This window comes from Phoca vitulina, unplaced genomic scaffold (assembly GCF_004348235.1).
Source record: "Phoca vitulina isolate PV1807 unplaced genomic scaffold, GSC_HSeal_1.0 scaffold41, whole genome shotgun sequence".
In the NCBI taxonomy this organism is placed as follows: domain Eukaryota; kingdom Metazoa; phylum Chordata; class Mammalia; order Carnivora; family Phocidae; genus Phoca; species Phoca vitulina.
Genome location: NW_022589744.1, coordinates 15,006,586 through 15,031,148, shown reverse-complemented (window position 1 = coordinate 15,031,148; position 24,563 = coordinate 15,006,586). Strand labels below are relative to the sequence as shown.

The 24,563-nt window shown below is 52.1% G+C and overlaps 1 protein-coding gene across 5 annotated transcripts in view; it reads right to left on the bottom strand.

Moving 5' to 3' along the window:
* Window positions 1–24,563, bottom strand: part of LOC116647806 (E3 ubiquitin-protein ligase RNF213-like) — an 81,077-nt gene that overhangs the window by 3,518 nt on the left and 52,996 nt on the right. For 2 of the 5 annotated variants that reach the window (XM_032429325.1, XM_032429326.1), the window contains exons 35-59: window positions 23,742–23,842; window positions 23,447–23,629; window positions 22,587–22,756; window positions 22,388–22,487; window positions 17,973–18,084; window positions 17,221–17,431; window positions 16,794–16,984; window positions 15,760–15,882; window positions 14,860–14,970; window positions 14,021–14,263; window positions 13,676–13,757; window positions 12,563–12,597; window positions 11,221–11,315; window positions 9,926–10,088; window positions 8,801–8,981; window positions 7,701–7,792; window positions 6,780–7,031; window positions 5,598–5,730; window positions 5,169–5,252; window positions 4,674–4,854; window positions 4,223–4,424; window positions 3,085–3,162; window positions 2,340–2,534; window positions 1,877–1,966; window positions 1,614–1,792 (exon numbers count right to left, since the gene is read on the bottom strand). In XM_032429325.1, coding sequence (XP_032285216.1) covers window positions 1,614–1,792; window positions 1,877–1,966; window positions 2,340–2,534; window positions 3,085–3,162; window positions 4,223–4,424; window positions 4,674–4,854; window positions 5,169–5,252; window positions 5,598–5,730; window positions 6,780–7,031; window positions 7,701–7,792; window positions 8,801–8,981; window positions 9,926–10,088; window positions 11,221–11,315; window positions 12,563–12,597; window positions 13,676–13,757; window positions 14,021–14,263; window positions 14,860–14,970; window positions 15,760–15,882; window positions 16,794–16,984; window positions 17,221–17,431; window positions 17,973–18,084; window positions 22,388–22,487; window positions 22,587–22,756; window positions 23,447–23,629; window positions 23,742–23,842 — 3,587 coding nt within the window. Of the gene's footprint in view, window positions 1–1,613; window positions 1,793–1,876; window positions 1,967–2,339; window positions 2,535–3,084; window positions 3,163–4,222; window positions 4,425–4,673; window positions 4,855–5,168; window positions 5,253–5,597; window positions 5,731–6,779; window positions 7,032–7,052; window positions 7,373–7,700; window positions 7,793–8,800; window positions 8,982–9,925; window positions 10,089–11,220; window positions 11,316–12,562; window positions 12,598–13,675; window positions 13,758–14,020; window positions 14,264–14,859; window positions 14,971–15,759; window positions 15,883–16,793; window positions 16,985–17,220; window positions 17,432–17,972; window positions 18,085–22,387; window positions 22,488–22,586; window positions 22,757–23,446; window positions 23,630–23,741; window positions 23,843–24,563 lie in introns of those variants that run through there. The other 3 variants (XM_032429327.1, XM_032429328.1, XR_004302397.1) reach the window with 3 other exon arrangements.

The following is a 24,563-nucleotide window of genomic DNA, read 5'->3' as shown; positions in this document are numbered from 1 at the left end:
GATGCACGACTTGATCTCAGGACCCTGGGATCATGACCTGAGCCAAAGGCAGACGATTAACGACTGAGCCACCAGGCGCCCCTGGTTCCTGTTTTTCTAAATAGATAATCCAATCCCAGTTCTCCTTGCCAGCACACTTCATATTTTGGTTTTCTTCCATTATGCTGTCTGGCCTATACTTGCTTACACTGATATTCTTTGAACTACTAAGTATTTACCCCAAAGATACAAATGTAGGGATCTGAAGGGGCACCTGCACCCCAATGTTTATAGCAGCAATACCCACAATAGCCAAACTATGGAAAGAGCCTAGATGTCCATCAATAGATGAATGGATAAAGAAAAGGTGGTCTATATATACAATGTAATATTACTCATCCATCAGAAAATGAAATCTTGCCATTTGCAACAACGTGGCTGGAACTAGAGGGTATTAGGCTGAGTGAAATAAGTCAATCAGAGAAAGACAATTATATGATTTCACTCATATGTGGAATTTAAGAAACAAAACAGGAGCACAGGAGAAGAGAGGAAAAAATAAAACGAGACAAAATCAGAGAGGGAGACAAACCATAAGAGACTCCTGAAACAAACTGCAGGTTGCTGGAGGGGAGGGAGGTGGGGGGATGGGATAACTGAGTGATGGGCATTAAGGAGGACAAGGGACGTAATGAGCACTGGGTGTTATATAAGACTGATAAATCACTGAACTCTACCTCTGAAACCAATAATACATTACATGTTAATCGAATTTAAATAAATTTTAAAAAGAAGTTATGGTGTGTATATATATACTATGGAATATTAGTCATCAAAAAGAATGAAGTCTTGGGGCGCCTGGGTGGCTCAGATGGTTAAGCGTCTGCCTTCGGCTCAGGTCATGATCCCAGGGTCCTGGGATCGAGTCCCGCATCGGGCTCTCTGCTCCTTGGGAGCCTGCTTCTCCCTCTGCCTCTCTCTCTCTCTGTCTCTCATTAATAAATAAATAAAATCTTAAAAAAAAAAAAAAAAAAAGAATGAAGTCTTGCCATTTGCAACGACGTGGATGGAACTGGAGGGTATTATGCTGAGTGAAATAAGTCAATCAGAGAAAGAAAAATACCATGTGATATCACTCATGTGGAATTTAAGAAACAGATAAACAAAGAAAAAAAGAGCAAACAAACAAACAAAAAAAACCAGACTCTTAACTATAGAGAACCAAGCACTGGTCACCAGAGGGGAGGTGGAGGGACAAGTGAGACAGGCGATGGGGATGAAGAGCACATGTGTCCTGATGAGCACTGAGTGACGTACAGAATTGCTGAATCACCATATTACACACCTAGAACTAATATAACGCTATGTTAATTACACTCCAACAAAAACAGAAAAAAGTTAAAAATAAAATGCACATCTCTGACATAAGTACACTTGTTATAATGAGAATATATGACTTCTGTAATTATTTAAAAAAACCCAACCGAGACCAAAGCCAGTGCGAGGGGGGCCTGGAGGGGGTGAGAGAGCAGGGCATGGGATCTTCCATGTCCTAGAAGATCTAGAAGATCTCGGGAGAGACTGCAGGACTCCCCACGTGCGCCGGGCCCACCTGCAAACGAACCCCTACGTACGTCCACTCAGGTTTGAAGATGTCCTTGGCCTGGGGGCTCTTCAGTTTCAAGATCATCATTTCATGAAGCTCCAGGAGGAAGGAGTCAAGGTCCGTCTGATTCAGGAAAGTGCTGAGGCACTTAGCATTTTCTGAGCTGAGATCTACTTTGTACTGGGCACTGATATCCCTGAAGGGCTCCTAGAACAAACCAGAACAGAGGCAGCAGGAGGCCGGGAGGAGGCAGGGCGGCCCCCAGGCCAGCGGGGGCGGGGCTGCACTCACCTTACGCAGTCGGAGCAGCTGTTCCGACCTGTGGGCTGACAGGAGTTGCCAGAGGGCAATTGTGTGCTTCAGCTGGCATCTGCTGAAGGCCTGAAAGAAACAGGGGCGGGGCTGAGCGGGAACAGGCAGGCGTGGGGGCCCTTCTGCTCCCGGGCTACCGATGCCCCTCTCCATGGACACGGACACCTCCTGCACGCATGCACCAGCCGTGGGCCTGGCCTCCGGAGTGTCGTGCCCCCTCTGCCGGCCCCATCTCAGAGCCTATTCCCATCGCGCGAGGCAGGTGGCTGGCGTGCCGCGGGGGGGCATCTGTGACGTGCCCGGTTCAGAGTCTCACATTGCGGGCGCATCCCTGCCTCTAGCACCAGAGTGCATCCTGTGGACCCCGACTGGCGCTAATCCCGGCAGGAAGTGGGGAGGGCAGTGTGCATTAACCTGTAAGAGAGCCCCAACCAAGACCCACCGTTAGAACCAGGGCTGTCTGGTCGCCCATGCGCAGCACGTCTTGGACGTACACATTCAAGGACATGTTCGGATCGCCGCCGGCCGTGCTCAGAAACCCCAGAGTGACTTCGATGACGGACAGAGCTTCGCACGCATCGCTGAAGGACAGCAGCTGCCCGCAAATGGCGCTGATGGCTGCGTTGGGGAGGGGTTTCTAGGAAATCAGAGATGGGACAGGGGTCCATGGCTGGGGCTTCCTGGGCATTGTTGCCTGGCAAGAACGCTGGCCCTGTTCGCTGCCAAGGCCACAAGGTGGGACGACCCTTCTAACGATAAGGACAGTTAACACTTGGTGATTCCTGAGTGGCAGCGGTATCCGGACTCCTTACACAAACAGACGTGAGGTTACGGAGTCCTCAAAGCAGCTCTGTGAGGAGATTCATACGGACGCACGCACACACCAGACGCACACCCCCCCCACACATAAACCCAAAGCACGGACACAGGTTCTCTGGACCTTCTGCATCAGCATACCCGGTCATGACATCATTACTAAGAAACGAATGCAGGATTTCAACAAGAACACTTTTGCTGATTTGCGTCCTGCTTGCCCTCTGGAAAGAGCAGTGGGCCCAGGGAACTCAGGAGGCCCCCCTGCGGTGCCCCCAGCCAACGCCCAGAGTGACGCTGCGCAGTCCGCACGGGAGGAGAGCACCGTGACCAGGTAAAAGCGCCATGCACCCGGTAAGGTGTGTCGTGATCACCTGTGGGAGTTTGTTCCTGATGTCCGTAAAGAGATGTTCATAGTTCCAGTCCCGTCTGTACACCAGAGTGGGTATTCCCTAAATTGAGAAAGAAAACAGTCTCTGGACACGGAATCCACCATGGAGGCTTCCTGAGCGGTAACTCCGCTGCAGTACCGTGCCGTCCACACGCCGCCGGGCACAGCATGCCGCCTTGTGGCCCTGTGATGTCTCCGTGGAACCAGGGACACAACAAGGGACCCGGCCTCGCCTCGACGGCCACTCAGATGCCTCACGTAGGATGCTGTAGGCTGGCGAGCCACTGGGGACACAGGAACGTGGGGCCCTCCCGTTCGTGTACTCCCCCAACCACGACTGCACACAGCCTCGCACAACACAGTCCCTCTGCTAGACAAGAGGAATGGTAGAGCCGGTGAGAGCGGCCCAGGGCGCCATCAGTTCAGAGCCTAATTGTGGGCGGTGAGGGAGCACACACACCCCACGCACAAGGTCTCTGACCGGACCTGGAAGGAACAGAACAGCCTAGGTGAACGAACAGAGACGTGAAAGTACACAGGGTGTTTGGGGAGGGAGGGCGGTCCAGTGCTCGAGGTCACAGGAGTCCACGCAGGCCATGAGAAGTGGCCGGAGACAGGCCGGGACGAGCAGCATGGGCTTTACCCCACGTGCACCGGGATGCCCGTCGGGGTCGGGCCGTCACCAGGGAGCGACGAGAGCCAGATCTGGCTTCAGAATGTGGCCTGAAGACGCGGGAGGCAGGGAGTGGTGGGGGCTACTGCAGCGGTCACACCTGAGACGGAGGCTGGGGGCGGAAGCAGGGGGCTGGGGCGGCTACATGAGGCAGCTGCCAGGGCCATCAGGCGCGGGAGGCAACGCCATTACTATGGCGGAGAAATCCAACAACCGGTCCGTTGGGACCTGCAGAGACCCCGGAGGGATGGAGGCTCGGTGGCAGCTCAAGAGAGCCGATGGCCTTGAGGTATGGCCAGGAGTGGAGTCCTGGCCTCTGGGGAGACACGTGGCTGGACGGTCATCCTCGCTCCCACTCACTCTGAAACTGCTGGATAAAAGCCACACTTGGGCCAACTTTCACCAAACAGATGTGCCGACCCAATAAATACCACGGGGTCAGCCAAACCTTGAGGGTGAGCCTGGGTTTGCCATGCAGGAAGCGGCTGGTGACCTGGCGCTGGATCTTCTCCAGGTCGAACTCCTGCAGGGTCTCCCGGCCTTGCTCCACCTGGTACTGGCAATTGGACAGAATCAGCGGCATCAGGTCCCGCTCGACCTCGTAACTGATGACGTGCAGGTCTGTGATCTCGGAGGCATCGACGGAGTAGCTGAGGGACACAGAGTCGCAGGACTCAGTGTCCCAGCAGGCACACGTGGCCCGGGGCTCTGGGCGACATGGAGCCAGCTCCCAGCTAATGTTCCCAGTCCGAGCAGATGAACATACTGCCGGGCCTGTGGACCCCGAGAGCCGGACCGAGGGACGGAAGCTGCCGCCTCTGGGCACGTCCGCCCTGGCCGGCCCAGCGGCCGCGGGTGAGCCCGCTCAGAATCAGCTTCCCCTGCAGGCACGCACTCACCTGCTGCCTCCGCTGGAGAACTTCTCCACGGTGTAGACTATTTCATTGTGCAGGCTGATCAAGTAGCTGACTAAGGCGGTGGAACAGAGGCCCTGGCCACGGCGACGAGGCAGCATGACCTCGAAATCAGTGTCCATGTCCAGGTCGGCGGCGCAGTAGTCTTCCGGCAGCTTGACTTCACCTTTAGAGGACAGGGTGTTGTAAGCAGAGGCCTCCCCTGGTCTCTGCCGCTGCTCCCAGCGCGTCAAGGCCAGAGCCAGGGACGCTCTGACGGCTGCGCCTCCCACCTCTCCCCCGCGCTGACTGGCTTCAAACGTCCTCAACTCCTTCCTGAGTCCGTATCGACACACCCAACGTGACTGGGGACTTAGTTTTCCCGCTAGGCCATTTCACGTGTCCCAGACACCTCCACTCAGAGGGTCACAGGTGAAACGCATGTGGCACGGCGCTCTGTGACTGCTGAGTCGGGCTGGCAGCAGGGAGTGTGGCTCCTACCATTGGTCTGAAGTGACCTCCTCAGCTTATTCCATGTTGACAGAAAAATACCAACTCTTCTGTGGAGTAACTGCTTCAACCCGTCTGTCAAACAAAACACTGTTTTAGAACCATGGAAACACCTACCCCGTCAGGTCCAACCGACGACATCTCACGGTCTTTGGAAAGAGCCCAACTTCACGCCTCTGGGCTCAGCCACGTGTGTAAGCACTGACGCCGAGCTCCAGGGGCTGGAGACCTGGCAGCGTGTTTAGCCGTAGCAGGCCTCTGTGGGGCTTTTGGGATTCACGGCACCCACTGCTGGGCACTAAAAGCTGGGGGCGCAGAACACCCAGAGCCCCGCCTGCACCTCCCCCAGCCCTGCTGCAGTGATCCCTTCGAGCCACCAAACACGGGTGGTGCCGACCTCTTACCAGAGCAGACCCGTACCTTCGTGGTGGCTGCTCATGAAAGAGCGGATGGATTGGTATTCAGCTTCTGAAACGTTCTGGAACCGCTTCACGAGATCCCTCTGCAGAGCCAAAATCTCAGGCAAGAATCTCACGAGTCTCAGCTCTGCCTCCTGGAGAGGGAAGCCCGGCCACGTGTTAGTTCACCTAGAACACGTTCTTGGGGAAACAGACCCTGGGGCTGGCTCAGGGCCTGTGTTTGCATTTGATCCTGTCAGCGTGCCGTGTTAGGTGATGCCCCATCAGGCTACTCAGGGTCCCGTCGTTCACCAGAGCCTGCCGCCTGGGTGCCTCATGTCCTGCACACCAGGGACAGTCCCTGGCCTCCTGGAGCTGACACATCATGTGTGTTTGCCAAAAACGCATGAAAGAAATTGGCCTCATGGGCCCCTGTGAGGGGCTGGGTGTGCAGAGAATCTGCCAAGAGCAGAAAGGCCAGGAATATAGGCAACCAGGCCGGGCATCCCCCCGTGTGTCATCTGAGGACAGGACCCAAGCATCTCCAGTCAAATGGGATGGGGCGCCTCCGTGGGAGACCTAGGAACCCCTTCCCATGGGAACTCCTGCCCTTTCACCGACCGTCAGACATTTCTGAGTCCCCACACTTCTTGCTGGACTGCAAACGCTGGTCCAGGGGGAAGGGCTCGACAGACAACTGTGGAAGACAAGCCTTCACGTGGAACAAGGCTGACACGGGGTATGTTTACGGTCTAACTGACGGGACCGACTCACCACACTGCTCCCTTCCCCCAAGGCCGGGTCGGGAACACGGGAGATTCTGGACTGTCTGACGAAAGCTTTTTCATTCAACAGTCACTGATGGCCAGGTGCTCCTGGCACTGGGGGTCGGGGGGGAAGGTGAACAGACACCGCCCGAAGATTTGAATCCTGCTCCTTCCTGCTGAGTGATTGGGGAGATACCGTCCTGGCCCTCGCATGCTTCACAGACTCCTGCTAACCCTGACCCGCCTATGGTTTTCCTCTATGACTTTACGCTTCAAACGGCCTCACAGTCTGATGTGTACGAGGACCCCCGTCTCTGGCCCCGAGTCTTCTGCTACCAGCGTTCCATCAGAAAAGCGAAGCCCTGACACTGTCGGTTAGATGCCCCACTGACTAAATAAAGGCGGACCCTCAAGTGGTCACTGCGGGGCAGCCTTACCTTCTGCAGGAACTTCCAGAGGATGGGCACGGCTTCCTGCCCATTCTTCTGCTCTACCACGTGCTGGAGGTACTCCACGGTGACCCTCCTCCTGCAGGTCCACATCTTAGAGCAGTGGACCACACTCTTCTGGGGCAGCTGACGCAGGAAGGCCGTCGGGTCACCGTACACGATTCTGGCCAAAGGGTTGGAGCTGATCCGCTCATCTTGGCTGATGAGGGTTGTCACTGTCAGCAGGGCTTTCTCCAGATCCTGGGCGAGAGAACGGTACAGGGCCTGGAGGTGAGACCACTCGTGCAGGTGGGGACACCCAGTGGCTTCAGCAGCGGGCCATTTAGACAGTCTGTCCTACTGGGTCCTGTAGGCAACCAGGCACTCACACTCCTTGTCTTTCGAGACTGCTTACAGTTCGTTTGCAGGCTTCGTCTCTGCAGACAGGAGACTCCCAGACCTGTGTTCCATGCCCAGTCTTTTATTTCCCATTGGGCTTATTTACTCTCAATGCTGTTCTTATCTGACAGAGGAGGGACGAATCACACATTTCTGGTGGGTATCTCCATGACAGTTTGTCTACCTGTTGCTCTCACATCCTGCTGTAACAGGTGGGGGACCGAGAGTCACCTGCGCTTTCTGGACTCACACTAACCCCTCAACCTGCCCGCCCGGCCACAGGGGCAGAGGGTGCAGGGACAGCAGGACGGTGCAGTGGCCGGGACTCACGGGAACCCCTCAACCTGCCCGCCCGGCCACAGGGGCAGAGGGCGCAGGGACAGCAGGGCGGTACAGTGGCCGGGCGGCCAACCCCTGGGCTGGGGCTCGGCCAGAGCCCCCAACAGCACCCCGGTGCTCGCTGCCCCAAGTGCCTGGGGGACACCCAGGATACCTGCCCACAGGTTCCCAGCCAGGCCACTGGCCACGTACCTTCAGCTCAGGGAGAATGAGGGTCTGCATGGCCTTCTCCCAGCTATTTCTCTGCTCTCTGGTCGACAGTCTTGCATCGAAACCAGAAGACCCTATAAGGAAGCATGCATGGGTTACCCAAGGAACAGAAAGCACAGCAGCTCCATAAACAGGACCTAAGGATGACCAAATCATGCTCCCTTTCAGGGGTGGGCGGGGCGCTTCTTCCTAAATTAACCTGAGTATTTAAAAATGGTCCTTGGGCGCCTGGGTGGCTCAGTTGGTTAAGCGACTGCCTTCGGCTCAGGTCACGATCCTGGAGTCCCGGGATCGAGTCCTGCATTGGGCTCCCTGCTCAGTGGGGAGTCTGATTCTCCCTCTCCCGCTCCCCCCTCTTGTGTGCTCTCTCTCTCTCCCATTCTCTCTCTCAAATAAATAAAATCTTTAAAAAATAAATAAATAAAAAATAAAAATGGTCCTTGCTGTTCCCACCGACCCCATGATCTTTGTGAAGATACAAATAAACAAAAAGAAAATAAAGTCACTCTCAGTGCCAAAGATAACTGTTTTACTAAGTTACCTTATGGACCTTCCCTTTCTATGGATTTCAGTTTTTAAAATGAGAACATTAGCTCAGTGACCACAATGGTTTGTTGCCTACTTTTCCATGCAGCAAACTGTGGACACGTCAACACAGTCAGGCAGCCCCGGACAGCCACGTCCTTAGGAAAAGCAGAAGGACCCCCAGACAGGCCAGGGGTCCAAGGAGGACAAGTCCCAACAGATTATCAGGCACCGGTCTCTCGACGGTGATGACTCACACATCGCCTGTCCTGGACGACACAAGTCCGTTGTGCAGCAGGGGCATCGCACACCAGGCTGGCTTCTGAAACTGCACAGCACCCCCCCGCACCGTGCACGCACACACAACACCCCTGTGCACATGACCACACAGGACCACAGGTCTCAACCCGGTAGGGGCAACGCAAAGACGAGCTGACCTTCTGTGTTCTCTTCCGCATGCTTCTCCCTGCTTCCCTGTATCTGACTCGGGTGTCGTGAGCAGTGGCCATGCCCTGTGCCACCCGCCCCCCCCCCGCCGCCCGGGCCCATGTGCTCACTCCAGCGGGAAGGGTGGTGCTGCCCTCGGAGGAGGCCGCACAGCACGAGGTGCACCACGGTGGTGGTCTCGTCGGCACTCTTTCCCAGCGTCTTCATCAGCTGCTGCAGGTCGCTGTGGATGTGCTCCTGCAGAAAGCCTCTGGGATCCTGCACCGGAGGCCTGATGATGTGCCTGAGAGCCTGCAAGGGCCACGAGACACAGGATCTCGTCTGTCGGGAGCTGGGGCGCCCGCACAGCCCCAGGAAGGAAAGCCAGCACCGAGTCAGAGGCCGCTTCTCCGAGGATGCTGGAGGGGCGGCGGGAGCACCGCTCAAGCAGAGGAGGCGAGAGCACTAGGAGCGACCGAGGTCTGGGAATGACCGCCTTTGACATTGTCAGCACGAAATAGTCTACAGCCCTGTTCTTAACTCATCAAAACCACACAGTGTATAACCGCCTCTCAAGTAATGTCTTCCTTCATCAAGATGCATGTTTGTAAGCTTACGTGGGAATAGCCTCATCTCTAACCCATTAAAGCTACACTGTGTACAAACCTAAAAATAAAAGAATGTCAAAGCCTCAACATTTGCTATCACGGTTAATCCACTTAGAGGAGACACAGTGTGCTTTCTTTCCCGGAGCAAGCCTCTCCGCTCCTAGGTGTGCACTGAGACATGGAGTGCTCATTTAAGATGGATTTTAGGGGCGTCTGCGTGGCTCAGTCGGTTGAGCGTCTGCCTCTTGGTTTTGGCTCAGGTCACGATCTCAGGGTCGTGGGATCAAGCCCTATCCATGTCAGGCTCTGTGCTCAGTGTGGCGTCTGCTTGCGATTCTCCCTCTCCCTCTGCCCTTCTCCTCTGTTCCCTCTCTCTCTAAATAAATAAAAATCTTAAAAAAAAAATAAAACGGATTTTATGTAACCTGACGGGTAGTTCCCCGACACCATCATATGCCACAGTGGGAAATGAGGATGTGTGCATGTTCTATTGCTCTGTGGATTAGGGAACAGTGACGGGGAGGTATCCTAATCCACAGGAGGTGGTCAGCACTCTGCAGACAAAAGGACTCACTGTGAAAACCTACAGTGGGTTGTTAGAAGCAAACGAGCAAACACATGGCCTGGCAGGAACTGGCCGTGCTCTACCTGAGGACTCTGGGCGGCTCCCAGGAGCAGGGCCAGGTGAGTGAGCAACCGGATGAGCAGGAAGACCACTGGGGACAGCTTTCGGTCAGAAACCACCACCGCTTCACCTCTGGACAGTGGGGCTCCCAGCACGTGGCCAGTCTGCGTTCTGTCTCTGTCGTTACTGGAGAGAACGAGAGAAGATGGTGGAGACTGAAGATGGCCATTCCTCCTCAGCCCTTGGGGCACACCTCAGGTTCCTGGGACTCGAGACGAGGTTTGCCATTCTGAAGAAAACGGTGTTCCAGGACTTTTTCTCGTAAGCCCAGACCTCTCGCCTCAGGGTCTTCTGTCCAGCCTCCCCTTCCTGGCTGAACACAGCCCACTCCATTCTGTGTGAAGCGGCTGAACCGACTGGCTATTTGTGCGATCCCCGGGCTGCGTGTCAGGACAAGGTCTGCACCTGCGTCTCCCACTGAAATCATCACGGGGAGGGGAGCAGGCAGGCTAAGGAAGGCCTGCGTTTGGGACGGGTGACATTGACATCGGGATGTGTGTACATCGATCTCATTTTCCCAAACTGAAAACTGGGGTTGAAGGTCTGGCAAAGAATTTCATATCACATCCAGATGGGAGGTGCAGTATGATAGATACATCATTGTTGCAAAAATATTGGAGGTTCTAGAACATTCTGATGGTTTGTGGAGATAACAGACTAGGGTATTTTAAACTATAACAGCACCAGAAGAGCCAAAATGTGTGATGGCCATAGGGAGGCCCCACCTGCCATCTGGGGGAGCACGGGGAACCACACTCATCTCGAGGGAAGGCTGGGATAGGGACACAAGCTATGCATGTGGATTCTGGAGTGTCTGGTAAGAAGGACCGTGTCTCCTTCACTTCCCGCAAACAGTGGAGGAAGTTAACAGAGTTTACAAGTGAGACAGCGTGAGCTCAGATAGACAAAAGCCTAGTTTGTGGCTCTGCGGACTTCAATGTCCCTCTGAATTAAGTCAATTGTGTGTGTCAAGCATATTTCTACAGGGGCACGCCCCAGGCTCACATGGAAGACATCTGGATAAGACATACTAACGTGTGGTCTGCTCTGCATTTAAGAGCCCAGTCAGCCAACGACAGATCACACACCTCACTGTGACATGACCACAGGGACCTCGGCACTGAGACCCAACGTGACACAGGCCCAAGTGCATAATAGTAATTAATATCGTACTTAGCAGCAATTTATCCACTGGAATAAAGACAGCCCAAAAAACCCATGGTTTGATCACTTAGAAAAGAAATACACTCTTACATACTTGATAACTTGAAATCCAGTCTCAGGTCTGTGATTAATCCCTCCAATTAGGGCACCGCAGTCAACACAATGGCTCTGTTCCATTGGCTGGCCACACTAGGACAAAGACAAACGTGCCTGAGCTCAGTTTTGGAGGAGTAGCGCTTCATGCACACACACCACCCTGGTAGGCCAATCCACACGTGGCACGTGGATTGCTTGTTCTACTTCGAGCATGTGCCAGCGACTGGAGCCCCAGGACACAGGGCAGATGCTCTGTGCAAATATGGTGCATGTGAGTGAATGTGGACTTTTTAAGCAGGAGAGACAACTTGAGTTTTACTCCCAAATAGACACTTTGTAGACGAATACGAAATCAGCCTTCCTTTCTCACGTTCTCTGCTCTTCCCCGCCCCCCTGACCACCACACCACAGCTTCATTATTTAGCGCCCGGAAACTACCGCAGCCTCCAAATTTAATTCCTGAACTCAGTTTGGACTTTTTTATTAAAAAAAAAAAAGGTAACCATATGATTTGCTCCTTCCAAAGCCTCATTTTTCCAAACCTGGTTGTGGGCTGCTGCATACTGAGAGTCACAGCCTGTCACAGGCCAGACCAGCCTGAAGCCCCAGACCTCAGACCATCAGAGCGGAGAGAAGTCTCGGGAAGAAGGTGCTTCGCTCTCCCCACTTCGTGGATGAGGAAGTGGGCGAAGCTCATACACATGCAGTGTATATGTATCGCCTTTCCTCCTCTAGGTCTCTCATTTACTTTGTACAATTCAACAGCCTGCCACTGGGCAAACAGAGGAGACACGTCGGAGGCCCCCGCCAGATGCTGCAGGAGGCGGAGGTGAGGCGCACACAGCTCTCTCCGCCGGGGTTTACCATCCAGAGTCTCTTTTTCCTGTCCTGTGGTGTCTAGAGCACATCTCCTCTGATCCAGCCTATGGGCCAGTCAACCCCTTGCATGTGTCACTGACCCCACGCGGCAGTGGCTGGGAAGGATGGCTAGCAGCAGTTTTGTTTCCGAGAGGGACTTTCGCAATGTCTGGACACATTTTTGGTTGTCACCCTGGCGACCTGTGGAGCTGCTGGCCTCTGGGAGTTGAGACCAGGAATGCTGCTCAGCGCCCTACCACAGCCCACCGTGCTCAGGACAGCCCCACAACACAGAGGAAGGTCTGCAGGCCCTCTGCACGGCTTAGATGTTTGGTTGGAGCACCGTAAACAGCCCTGAAAAGAGTCTATGTTCTCTAGAAGGTCATGACCCTCACTAACCTCTTCCCCCGTGCCCCCCTGCTCAGATCTAGAGGAACAAACTTTTGAGCCCTGCAAACACCACCCTAAATACCAAGACTCACCTCTCCCACAGAGCACGGGTGACCATTGGGACATACTGTTAAAAGAACAACAGGAGACATGTTGGCTGGTGAGGTTTTACCTAATGACCCGAGGTTAAGAAAGAAAGCCAACGCTCTCCTCTCCGGCCTAACCAAACAAAACACAGAGTACTGGTCCTGAGCACGTTAGTGAAAACTATGTGTGAGCTTCATCTGACAGAGCAGGGAGAAACCCCATTACAGTCTCCTGCAGGGGCTGCTCTGGGAGGCAGCATCGGCCTATTTTATACTCTCTCTTTCTCTTTGATTTTTTGTTTTTAAAGAGCATGGGTTTTTAAAAAGATTTCATTATTTATCATATCAAGAAAGAGAGAGAGAGAGCGTGCAAGTGGGGGGAGGGAGGGGCAGAGGCTGAGGGAGAATCTCAAGCAGACTCTGTGCTGAGTGGGGAGCCCAATGCGGGACTGGATCCCAGGATCCTGAGATCATGACCTGAGCCAAAACCAAGAGTCAGACACTTCATCAACTGAGCCACCCAGGCGCCCCAAGAGAGTGTTTTAGAACAACTTTTACAATTAGTTTAAAAGGATTATTTGTTCAGGGGCACCTGACTGGCTCAGTTGGAGGAGCATGCGACTCTTGATCTTGGAATTGGGGGTTCCAGCCCCATGTTACGTGTAGAGATTACTAAAAAAAAATAAATAAACTTAAAAAAAAAAAAGAGGGAACCTGGCTTTGTCTGTTTAAAAAAATAAATAAAAATTAAAAAAAAGAAAAAGATTTTCTCAGGCAACAGCAAAGTTTACATAAAGTATGGGTTACATTACTTGGGCTCCTAGTTCTATACTTCAAAAAGAATTATCTTTGGGTCAAAAACTTGGTTGAGCTGGCCCCTGCCTGAGCCACTGGTGCAGCTCACATCAGGCAAAAGAAGTGTATGCCATGCGGATCCTCCCCCGGGACGGGACTCAGGAAGGGCCTGACACACGTCCTCTGTGGTCAGCAGGGCGCCCTGTTCTGCAAAAGCCCCGACGGTGGCACAAGGCAGGCGTCTGGGACCTTCAGGCACAAACCACGGGGACCCCAGTTCAAAGCACAGAGGACAGTGACCCCATCTCAGAATCTGACACTTACTGTACCAGCGGACTCCTTCCAGACCCTTCCAGTTCCGAGCTTGAGCCAGCAAGTCTTCGGGCATCGTTGGAAGATAAGCACTCTGAAAAGCCAAGAAAGCAGAGAAGGCTTCAGGAAGGTGAGAGACTGGGCTGGCTGCCACTGCCCTGGGGCGACAAGGTAGACTCTGGACTCTCCCTCTTCTCCACCTGCAAGTTCTCCACCGGGAAAACAGAACGAGGGCTCTGGCTGTCACTGTGGACTCAGGTGTCAGGTGGGACAGAGGCAGAGAGAGGAGCTATGAGACAGGCAGTTTCAACAGGTGCCCAGGGACAGGCCACCAGAGAAACCACGCCCCGGTCTTACCACCATGTCAGCCGGGGAGAAGGCCAGATTCTGCAGGGGTTCCAAGACTTCGCCGTGTCCACACAGGAGGACAATCGCAGCGTGAATAGCCAGTTCTGCCACTGTGCCCTCAAGGCTGCTGTCCCCGACACCCGTCCTCAGCAGGGGCAGCGTGTTGGTCACAAGGGATGTTGCAAAATGTCTCATGTCTGGAGAAGACAGGACCTTGCTTTCCTCGATGAACTTGTTCAGAGCCTCACATTGCTGATGGGAAAAAATGTTTTAATATTGAAAAATATATCAAAGAAGAATATGATGTGAAGCCAAACGTTTGCTCTTACGCCAGGCATATATGTTGACATGAACACTTATCAAATACGGTTTGAGGGGCAATTATCCAGACAAGAGCATTTCCACCTGCAAGCAGAGCACCACACACCGAGCACTAATGCCAACAGTTTCTCATGTTCTTGACTTTGTTCTTCATCATAATTCTGAGAGTTCTGGGTGACACAGCAAGTCGTTCCTCCACATAAGAAAGTTGAGAGGCGCCTGGGGGGCTCAGTTGGCTGAGCGTCAGACTCTTGATTTTGGCTCAGGTCATGATCTCAGGGTCAGGAGATGGAGTCCTGCATCAGGCTCCCCACTCAGCGCAGAGTCTGCTTCAGATTCTCCCTCTCCCTCTGCCCCTCCCCCACCCTCTAAAATAAATAAATCTTAAAAAAAAAGTAAATTGAGAACCCCCATCCTAGGTAAAAAAAAAAATTATGGGCATAATTTGCTTGTGGCTTTTACTTCTATTCAGAAAAGCCCCTCCAGCTCCAGAGATGATGAGCACCACCCTGAATGCAGACACTCACCTCTGGCTTAGGATGGAGGTTTGTGTCTCGGAATCGGTACAAAGTGGCAACCTCTCTGAAGAGCGCTAACAGTAAGTGGGCCGCCTGCCGAGGGCCGGGGTTCCTATAGACCTGAAGCAAAAAGCGCAGACCCCAGTGAGGCTTGCAGCCATTCCACACGTCCACCTGAGGGCCAAGAGTCCTGCTGGTTCAGCTCTTCAACCAGGGGGAGGCCGGTGAGCCTTTCCCGAGACCTGGATGCCCACCACCCTGCACCTCTGAGACCATGAGGCTCATAAACATTCTGCTGTGAAATGCAATGCACAGTTACCACATCACTTAGGACACAAGTAACAGAAATCACCGTCTATTTTTCTGACCACTTTGCCGTTCCTTGAAACTTCTTCTGAGCAGAAAGAGGCTGTTTATTTACTTCCTCGCTTCCTGGCACAGCGCCATGGTAAACAGGGACTCAAAGAGGAAGCAAGACCAGAACTGCTTAAAAATTAGATGCTAAAAACCCTGCCCCTTTATGAAAATAAACACCCCCATCAGCACGGCCAGGAATCGAGGGAAGGAATTTCCCCAGTGCTGCTCGCGTGTCTGCCATCAGGGTGACATCGGAGGAAGTGAAGCTCCAGCAGGGTCTCGAAAGAAGTAACACACGTGAGCACTTAGGAGGGAGCTGCTGAAGGCCCTGGCCTGGCAGGTCAGCAGGTCGAGCAAATCTGTCCCCTAACTCCGTTGCTAATGGCCTCTTGTTTCATTCAGCCAGGCACACCGAGGCTGTGGACACATGATGCCCAACATGGCATGTCGCCCTGGGGTGCCTCTTCCACTGGGTCATTTGACACTAACGAGGCAGATGCAGGCTCTAAGGGGTGCCATTTGGTGCAGAGGGAGGCCTGGGGCCTGTCTTACCTTTGGACCAGCCACAGTAGCCAGGGACTTGCACTCAAGGACAGCTGTGCCCACTGCATCACGAAGAGCCTTATATTCATCACCGTGCACCAGGTATGGGTCCATCTGGCTTGGATGATCCTCCTGCAAAGCCCAGGAACACAGGGGTTAATCACAGGGGAGGGGGCAAGGGCAGGGTTAGCAAAGAACCATCTGGAAAGGTAAAGGACCCGGGTAACTGTTAGAGGTCCAGCCCTGGGCATGACAGTCCCCTGCTGTGTTGGGAGGTGCCTCCCCCTCGTCCAGTGAAGGGGTGAGTGGGTGAGAAACCGGGGGAGGAGGCAGCGCTGACCCTGTCCCCACCGAGAGCAGAGACCAAAGGCAGGTGACTGCAGTATGTTGACTATACGCTCCCATCAGGAGTAAAAAGGAAAACCAGGATTTTTAGTGCAATTGTTATAACCCCAAGAAAGGGCTACAGAGTGACCCCCAAGCCTAAATTGCTACAATTCTATTATCCTCATTCTCATGCTTCCTACCTCTGCCTGCTGAGGAGAGAAAGGACTTCTGCAAGCTGAATTACTTTTTTTTTTTTTTTAAAGATTTTATTTATTTGTCAGAGAGAGAGAGAGCATAAGCAGGGGGAGCGGTGGGGGCAGAGGGAGAGGAAGAAGCAGACTCCCCGCGGAGCAGGGAGCCTGATACGGGGCTGGATTCCAGGACCTGAGATCATGACCTGAGCCGAAGGCAGACGCTTAACTGACCGAGCCGCCCAGGCGTCCCAAGCTGAGTTACTTTTAATTTGGCAAAAGCAAAAGCCACAGAATCGTTCTTTGGCTTTCCCCACATCAAACTGGATCAGAAGTGGTGACTTAAAGAGGCTTTTCTGCAGACAGCCGACAAAGCAGAAGCACATGCACACACCTGTCCCCCACGGCCGGCCGGCCGCCTCCAGCGCATCACAAGCTGGCTCAGGTTAACCAAAGCGGAGACGCAAGGACCAGAGCAGCCACGGGGGTGGGGGGGGGGTGGGACACAAGATCAGGGGTCCTCACCTGCGGCACCACAGCCTCCTGGGGGAGCACCCACTGCGCCGGCTGGCCCTGTCTGCAAAGACGCTGCAGAAACTCCATCCCTCGCTGGCTGGCGAGCTTCCTCACCAGGTACACCCGGTGCCAGTCGTTCCTCCCTTGCCGGCAGAAGCGCTCCACCTGCCGCAGGTAGGCCTGCTTCTCCCTGACCAGTTCTGCAGAGCCCGAGAGAGGGGGACGGATGGCGGCCGAGAAGACCTGCTGCCCGCCTGTCTAGGACACAGAGCCAGGCCAAAGGCAGGTGCCCCAGTGGCCACGAGCTCACAGTGAACAAACCAATCAAGGAGAAAGGGGACACGGTATAGAGCGGGGTTGCTCTGAGAACTCGCCAAATGTCTAAATCACGGGCTCCCTAAGCCTGGGGTAAAGAAAGGTGCAGAAGGAGACCTGCCTGAGCCCTCCTGAAGCTCGCCGAGGAAGTCAGAAGCCCTGTTGAGACACAGGCGGATCCTGGCCATCTCCTGCAGGTACTCCACCGACGCCTCGCTGGCCGGCTCCGGGCCGTGCCGCCCCAAGCAGGTCCTCAGGAAGACCCCTTCCTCCCTCAGGTACGTCAGCTCCTCGCTGGTAGACAGAGCACTAGTCTTCTCGTACAGTGAATCCTAGGGAACAAAGAACCAGAAAAAAAAGCATGCACATCCCCAACCTTCCCAAATCTCTACCCTGTGATGGTGGAGAATAAGATAGAAATACCGTAAGCTTGAGGGTAACTGTACTGAATCATGGCAAAAGAACATCCCTTTTTGGGTGGGGGCAAGAAGGAGGGGAAGAGAAAATATATGAGAAAAAAACATGTCGTATGATCTAATTTTCTCACACACCTGGTAAAATTTTGGGAAGTAACAAAACAGGGAGAATAAAAACGAAAAGCAGTCCTAGGCTTGCCAGCTGGAGATGAGCACAGTTAAGTCGGGGGGCGAGTTTCTGTTCTCTGGCCCAGGCCGCGCGTGGCAGGACACACAGCCACGGGGGGCAGAAGCAAGTCTGCAGAAACCCTTTGTGTGCGTGCATGCAGCAGTGCACCTGTTCACTTCACCGATGAAAATTATCTTCTGTGAATTTTCAGAGACATTTTTCCACTGAATCAACCACACGGTGCAGTGAGTTTGGGGGAGTCGTGCAGGGCAGTTACGGCGCACTCACCTCCAGGCAGCTGCTGAAGAGGATGTACAGCTCGGTTTTATCTTCAGTTACCAGGGCCTTCTCCTCCAACAGGGACAAGTAAGCCTGGATATAATCTTTTACTTCTTGGAAGCTATGGAAAGAGAAATAGGGTACCTGGTGGTCTCTGTACCAGAAAAAAAGAGAGAGAAAGAAAGTATCTGTCTACCTACCTACCTATCCACCTCCCTCTATCTCCCCATATAAATATATACATACCCACATAGATATATACATATAGCTTGTAACAACATTTTATTGAAAATATTTTATTTTTATTTACTTATTTTTAAAGATTTTATTTATTGATTTGACAGAGAGACAGCACAAGCAGGGGGAGCGGCAGGCAGAGGGAGAAGCAGGCTCCCCACTGAACAGGGAGCCCGATGCGGGGCTCGATCCCAGGACCCCAGGATCATGACCTGAGCTGAAGGCAGACACTCAACTGACTGAGACATCCAGGTGCCCCTACTGAAAATATTTTAGTGCAATATTGGAGGAATACAAAATTCCATATTTTAGACCATCTGTTCTCAGACTTTTTGGTTTCAGAGCTCCTTTAGAGTCTTAAAAATTGAGAACCCCAAAAAGCTTTTGTTTATGTGGGTTGAATCTATCAATATTTATGACAGTAGAAATTAAAACTGAAAAAAGGGGAAAATACTTATCAACTCATTTAATATATAAACCCATTACATGTTAAAAACAAATAACATTTTTAAAAAAACCAAACTATTTTCCAAAACAAAAATTAATTAGTAAGAAGAGGGGCTTTGTTTTCCATCCATGCAAATCTCTTTAATGCCTGGTTTAGCAGAACTTAGCTGGACTTTCCAATCTTGCTCCTGCTTCCGGTGACAGTGAAGTAGATGAAGAAAATCTGGTCTCATACATTATGTCGTTGGAAAAGAAAGATATATTTTCATAGTATTTCCAGATGATGGTGAATATTTTTCTTTGACACAATACCAAAACTTGATAAATGATCATTTCTATAGGTTAGCTGCAATGTGCAATCTGAGACCACATCAGTGCACTTTTCATACTCAATTACATTAAAATCAAATGACCTACCTTGCACTTGAATGGATTTTTTTTAAAGTAATGCGTGATTCTGTGACATCATGCATTGGTCATGTGGAAAATATTGGTTCACTGAGCTATGCAGATCTTGCAAATGTTGACATTTTTGTTCCACAAGGTATTTTTTTTTTTTTTAAAGATTTTTTATTTACTTATTTGAGACAGAGAGAATGAGAGAGAGAGAGAGCACATGAGATGGGGGAGGGTCAGAGGGAGAAGCAGGCTCCCTGCCGAGCAGGGAGCCTGATGTGGGACTCGATCCAGGGACTCCAGGATCATGACCTGAGCCGAAGGCAGTCGCTTAACCAACTGAGCCACCCAGGCGCCCCTGTTCCACAAGGTATTTTTAAAAGCCTCACCTTCACTAACATCACTGCCTATACCACCAAAAAGCCTCTAAGTATGAGGAAGCTGATAGGTTTTGTTTTCCAGGATTCCAATATTTGCTTAAAAGCCTCAATTTTATCATTAGTCACAAACACTATCAGTTGCCGCCTTTGCTTGTTTTCGAGAAAATGCCTGCCAAGTGCCCAGCTCTGAATAACTGTGGTGTGCTGGTCATTCTCTCAAGTGTAAAAGCTATTCCATAAAACAAGAGGCCAGCTCAGTGGGGAACTCAAGAATCGCAGGAGAGATCTTCCTCGAGAAAACTGTTTACTTCAGTGTGCAGCCGGCGCCCTCTGTGTGCGCTTCTCATTTTGACAGGATGTTAAAAAGTCCTGTCCTCAAGGGTGGAGGCTGAGTAAAATGAGTGGTTTCTGTGGCTTCATCTAGAATATTCTTACGTGAGGCTGGCATTTATTAACACTACACGTGCACGAAGGTGAGAACCACGAGGGCTGTCACCCAGTTTCCCGGTGCTGGGACGCCGGCAGTGTCCTCCTTCACCGCTTCGGTAACATCACCGCAAGGACCAACGTGTTGAAAAAGGCAAGTACCATCCTGTAATGTTTTAAAATGGTTTTGACCCTGGGGACCCCCCCCCAGAGGTCCACAGACAGGCACTTGGAAAAGAAACCACAACACTAGATCCATGCCAGACCATAGACGGTTCTCGCTCGGGGTGCTGTCGACACCCCACCTAAGCAGGAAGTACACAGCTGCAATCCACACTTGGCGGAGGGAGGCACGACCACAAAGTGTGGCCGGCCTCCCTCCTGGTGTGGGGTACAGGCGGCCTGGGGCGTGTGAGCCCAGGGTGGGGGAGCGTGGTGCTCCTCCACAACTCTGTGGCCAGCTAGTGGGCACCACAAACAAAAATGCTCAAACTGCCAGAGTGCAGAAGCAAGTACTTCTCAACCCAGAGAATGACAAGGCAGATCTTAAATCATGTTTTAGGTCTTGAGATTTTCTTTTTAAAATCACTACTGGGGCTGCCTGGTGGCTCAGTGGGTTAAGCATCTACCTTCAGCTCAGGTCATGATTGCGGGGTCCCAGGATAGGCCCCAAGTCAGGCTCCTTGCTTGGCGGGGAGTCTGCTTCTCCCTCTCATGCTCGTGCTCTCTTTCTCTCTCACTTACTCCCTCTCTCAAATGAATAAATCTTAAAAATCAAATCAAATTAGTTCTGGGGGCGCTTGGGTGGCTCAGTCAGTTGAGCATCTGATTCTTGATTTTTGCTCAGGTCATGATCACAGGGTTGTCGGATCGAGCCCTGCATCAGCCTCTGGGCTCAGTGGGGAGTGTGCTTGAGATTCTCTCTCTCCCTCTGCTCCTCCCCCACTCCTCTAAAATAAATACATCTTTAAAAAAAATTAAATGAGGGGCGCCTGGGTGGCTCAGTCGGTTAAGCATCTGCCTTCGGCTCAGGTCATGATCCCAGGGTCCTGGGATCGAGTCCCGCATCGGGCTCCCTGCTCAGCGGGAAGCCTGCTTCTCCCCCTCCCACTCTCCCTGCTTGTGTTCCCTCTCTCGCTGTCTCTCTGTCAAATAAATAAATAAAATCTTTTAAAAAAATAAAAATAAAAATAAAAAATTAAATAAAAAATGAGTTCTGTAATGTTTAGTCTCTAAATATTGAAGCTTGAAGCATTTACCCTTAAGGGTACTGTCTCTACTCCCGTTAACGTGTCTACTCTACACTATATGTCAAGATGTATGTGTGTCACTGACTACGTTTCCATTTCTCTAAGCAAAGAAATTCGAATGAGTACAGATCTCACACATTTATCAAAATGAGTAAAAATGACATGACATCAAAAGCGGCTCTTTTCAGATCTCAGGTCAACTTGACAAATATGTCTTAAAAACCACTTTAAGGTATACTAAGATACTACTTCTATAATAAAATGTATTTTAAAAGCCGTTTATTTGAAAATCCTTCAGGAATCCTGTTTGAACAGACGATTTCACAAATGATGAAAGTAAAAAAATAAAAAATAAAAAGCAAAACGAAATGTCCATAGATAAGGTTGCAAAAGATCCACATTTTAAATGTAAATCTAATCTTCATTCTGAGTCTGCTTTGGGACACTTAAGCTAAAAATAGTTGTTTCTATTGGAACTTATTTTTTGTTTTTTTATTTGAGAAAGAGAGAAAGAGAGCAGGAGCAGGGGGAGTGGGACAGGGAGAGGCAGGCTCCCTCAGCAGGGAGCCCGACGCGGGGCTCGACCCCAGGATCTGGAGATCATGACCTGAGCTGAAGGCAGATGCTCAACTGACTGAGCCACCCAGGCACCCCTGTTGGAACGCTTCTTAGAGCATCTTGATTTTGCGATCACCTCAAAGAATGCTGTGGCAAGTCAGAACACAGGCCGAGTGTACAAAGTGTCCTCGCAAAGAAGCCTCTGAATACAGATCAGCTTCCTAAGAAATCTCTATAATAGCATAACTGGACAAGAGTACTGAGCGTTGGCACCATAGGGGCTTCTCTGTCCGTTCACAGGATCAGAGAAACTGAAACGCTGAAGTGAGACGCAGGTGGCATGCAGGACCACGAAGGTGAGGGGACATTCTCAGTTAGCAGCCCCCGGATCACAGGACTAGGCAGCTGTGTGAGGAGGCTCAGAACTGCCGGCTCCCGCCCACAGGTTCCCCCACGCATCACAGCACCTCGCTCCTCTCCCTGGAATCTGCTTCCTCCTTGCTAACAAGGTGCTCGTGGTGACGTCGAACTCCCGTGCCTAGAGGTGAAGGGGTCAGGCACACAAGCAGCACACATAAAGGAGCCAGGAGGTCCCTCCTGCAGACGCCCCCCCGCCAAATCCTGAACTCCCTACCAGCTCAGGCAAGGGTGCTTGGCAGCAAAGCAGCAGCCAGGAGGGAAGTAGGCGGCAAGGCGTTCTAGAAGCAAACCCCATGCTAGCTGCGCTCACCTGTACTTCAACAGCAGTTTCAGGACCACCGAGCGGATGACAGGGGTCTTATCCACAACGTCATTGAACGGAGAGAGGGATTTGGTGTGTTCACGGTGTCCTTAAGCCAGAGGGAGAGAGGTGGCTCATTTTCCCATCAGCCATGAAGAAGTGAGACAAGGAACTGGATTTTTAGGTCCACAAGAAGTAAGCAACTTACTTTGGGAAGTGTCTCTTAAAAGCTCCTTTTGCACAAAGAGTAAATTTAGCAGAACATCGATCACCTCCTTCTGTGGTGGAGAATTATCTTTGAAGCACACGGTGGAGACCAGGTCCAGGAAGAAACTGTTGCACAGCTGCCGGACGCAGGCGTGTTTCTTGATGGCCTCCCTGGGGAATGGTTGGAACGCAGTCAACGGGCCTGCAGAGCATGCTCCAGAATCCCTGCACACACAGTGCTTCGGGACTTGGACGGCATTCTGTGATGTTCAGTAAAAAGACGCAACCATCTCCTTACACTGACTGAGCTGGATGCGCACCGCCTGATGCTATGCAGACTCGTCCCTTTCTAGGAGCGCTTTGGTCCTTGGGACGAGCCAGCAATACCCTTTTATCCTAAAGTCTGCAAAGATCCCGTGCCCTGGGCTGGCTTTGCACACTGTCAGGAGGCATCAGAAGGGAGAGGAGCCATCGCCAGAGCGGAGCTGAAGGTCACTGAGCCCACAGAGCTTCCGTTCGTTTCTACCACTGCTCCGAAGAGCACGGCCAGACAGGAACTAGCTTTGCCCTCAGGTCACTGGAGCCAAACTGGCTGTGTCCTAAGCTCCTTGGGTATCCTGTGATGGTTTTATCTAATTTATGACTTTCTGTTTTATTTCCTCTAATCGTGTCGTCTCCCAAATCTACGCTTGGATGTGTCTTGCAGAAGGAATGATTTTGAGACACTAGGGGTTTATGAAGGTGGCAGTCTCTCTTAGGATGGTTCTCCAAAGTCAGGTTCTCTAAGGTTAATACAGTTTATATTTCTGAATACTGTACTTGCCAAAAAAAGGAAGAAAAAGAGGAGAAAGGGTGATTTACCTGTGTTCCTGGGACACGGTTAGAGAGTAGTCTTCTGGCAAGTCTGTTAAACAAAAGGGGCATCTCATCTGCCCCAGGGTGAGCCAGACCTTGATGCAGCTCAAGCAGAAGACATGGTCACAGGGCAGGCAGACCGGATCCTGGGCATCTCCCAGGCAGACAGGGCACGGCTCAATCTCAACCCTAGAATCCAAGCAGGGGCACCGGCTCTGAAGCAGAGAAGCGGCTGCGAGCAGCTGCAGACCCCACACGTGCAGCGCTCCCCGCCACGGGGATCTCCAACCGAAGATCTTACCTGGCGAGGGTCTTGCTGGCCTGGTCCTTGCACTTACGTAGAGTGCTCATCACTGCGACGAAAGGCCTGTATGTCTTGATGTCAGAGTCCTCCTGCAGACACTGATGGAGAGAGGGGCAGTGATGAGGAGGCTGATGAGGCGTGAGGAAGGGCAAAGGTCAGCCAGGCAAGACCACTCTCCCCCGGGGAACACAGGGCACGCATCGGGCACCCCCCCCCCAGCTGCTGGGCCCTGGGACCGCCGGGTCAGCCTGCAGGGCAAGGCCTTTCTGTTTCTAGCAGTTTCTTTAGCTGTGAATGCCCTTTATCATTATGCTGCATTTGGGGTAGGATGAGATTCGCCACTTCTGATTTTTCCCTCTTCCTCTCTTTTTCTCAGGTTCACACTTCTCCCATTATGAGATATTTCAAACTTTTTTTTAATTTTTTTTTTTAATTTAATTATTTGAGAGAGAGAAGAGAGAAAGCCTGAGAGCACGGGCAGAGGGGAGGGGCAGAGGGAGAGGGAGAGGGAGAAGCAGACTCCCAGCTGAGCAGGGAGCCCGACGTGGGACTCGATCCCAGGAACCTGGGATCCTGACCTGAGCCGAAGGCAGACGCTTTACTGACTGAGCCACTCAGGTGCCCCAAGATATTTCAAACTTTAAATGATAACATAATGCCCACCTGTGTATCCATCACCTAGCTTTAAAAAATCTTATCATTTTTGGAATATCTGTTGTAGACTACTTTTTAAAGAAACAAAACATTACAGATACAGCTGCAACCCCACGTCCCTTCCTGAGCACATGGCCCTCCTTCCCCTCCCCCAGAGGACCGCCT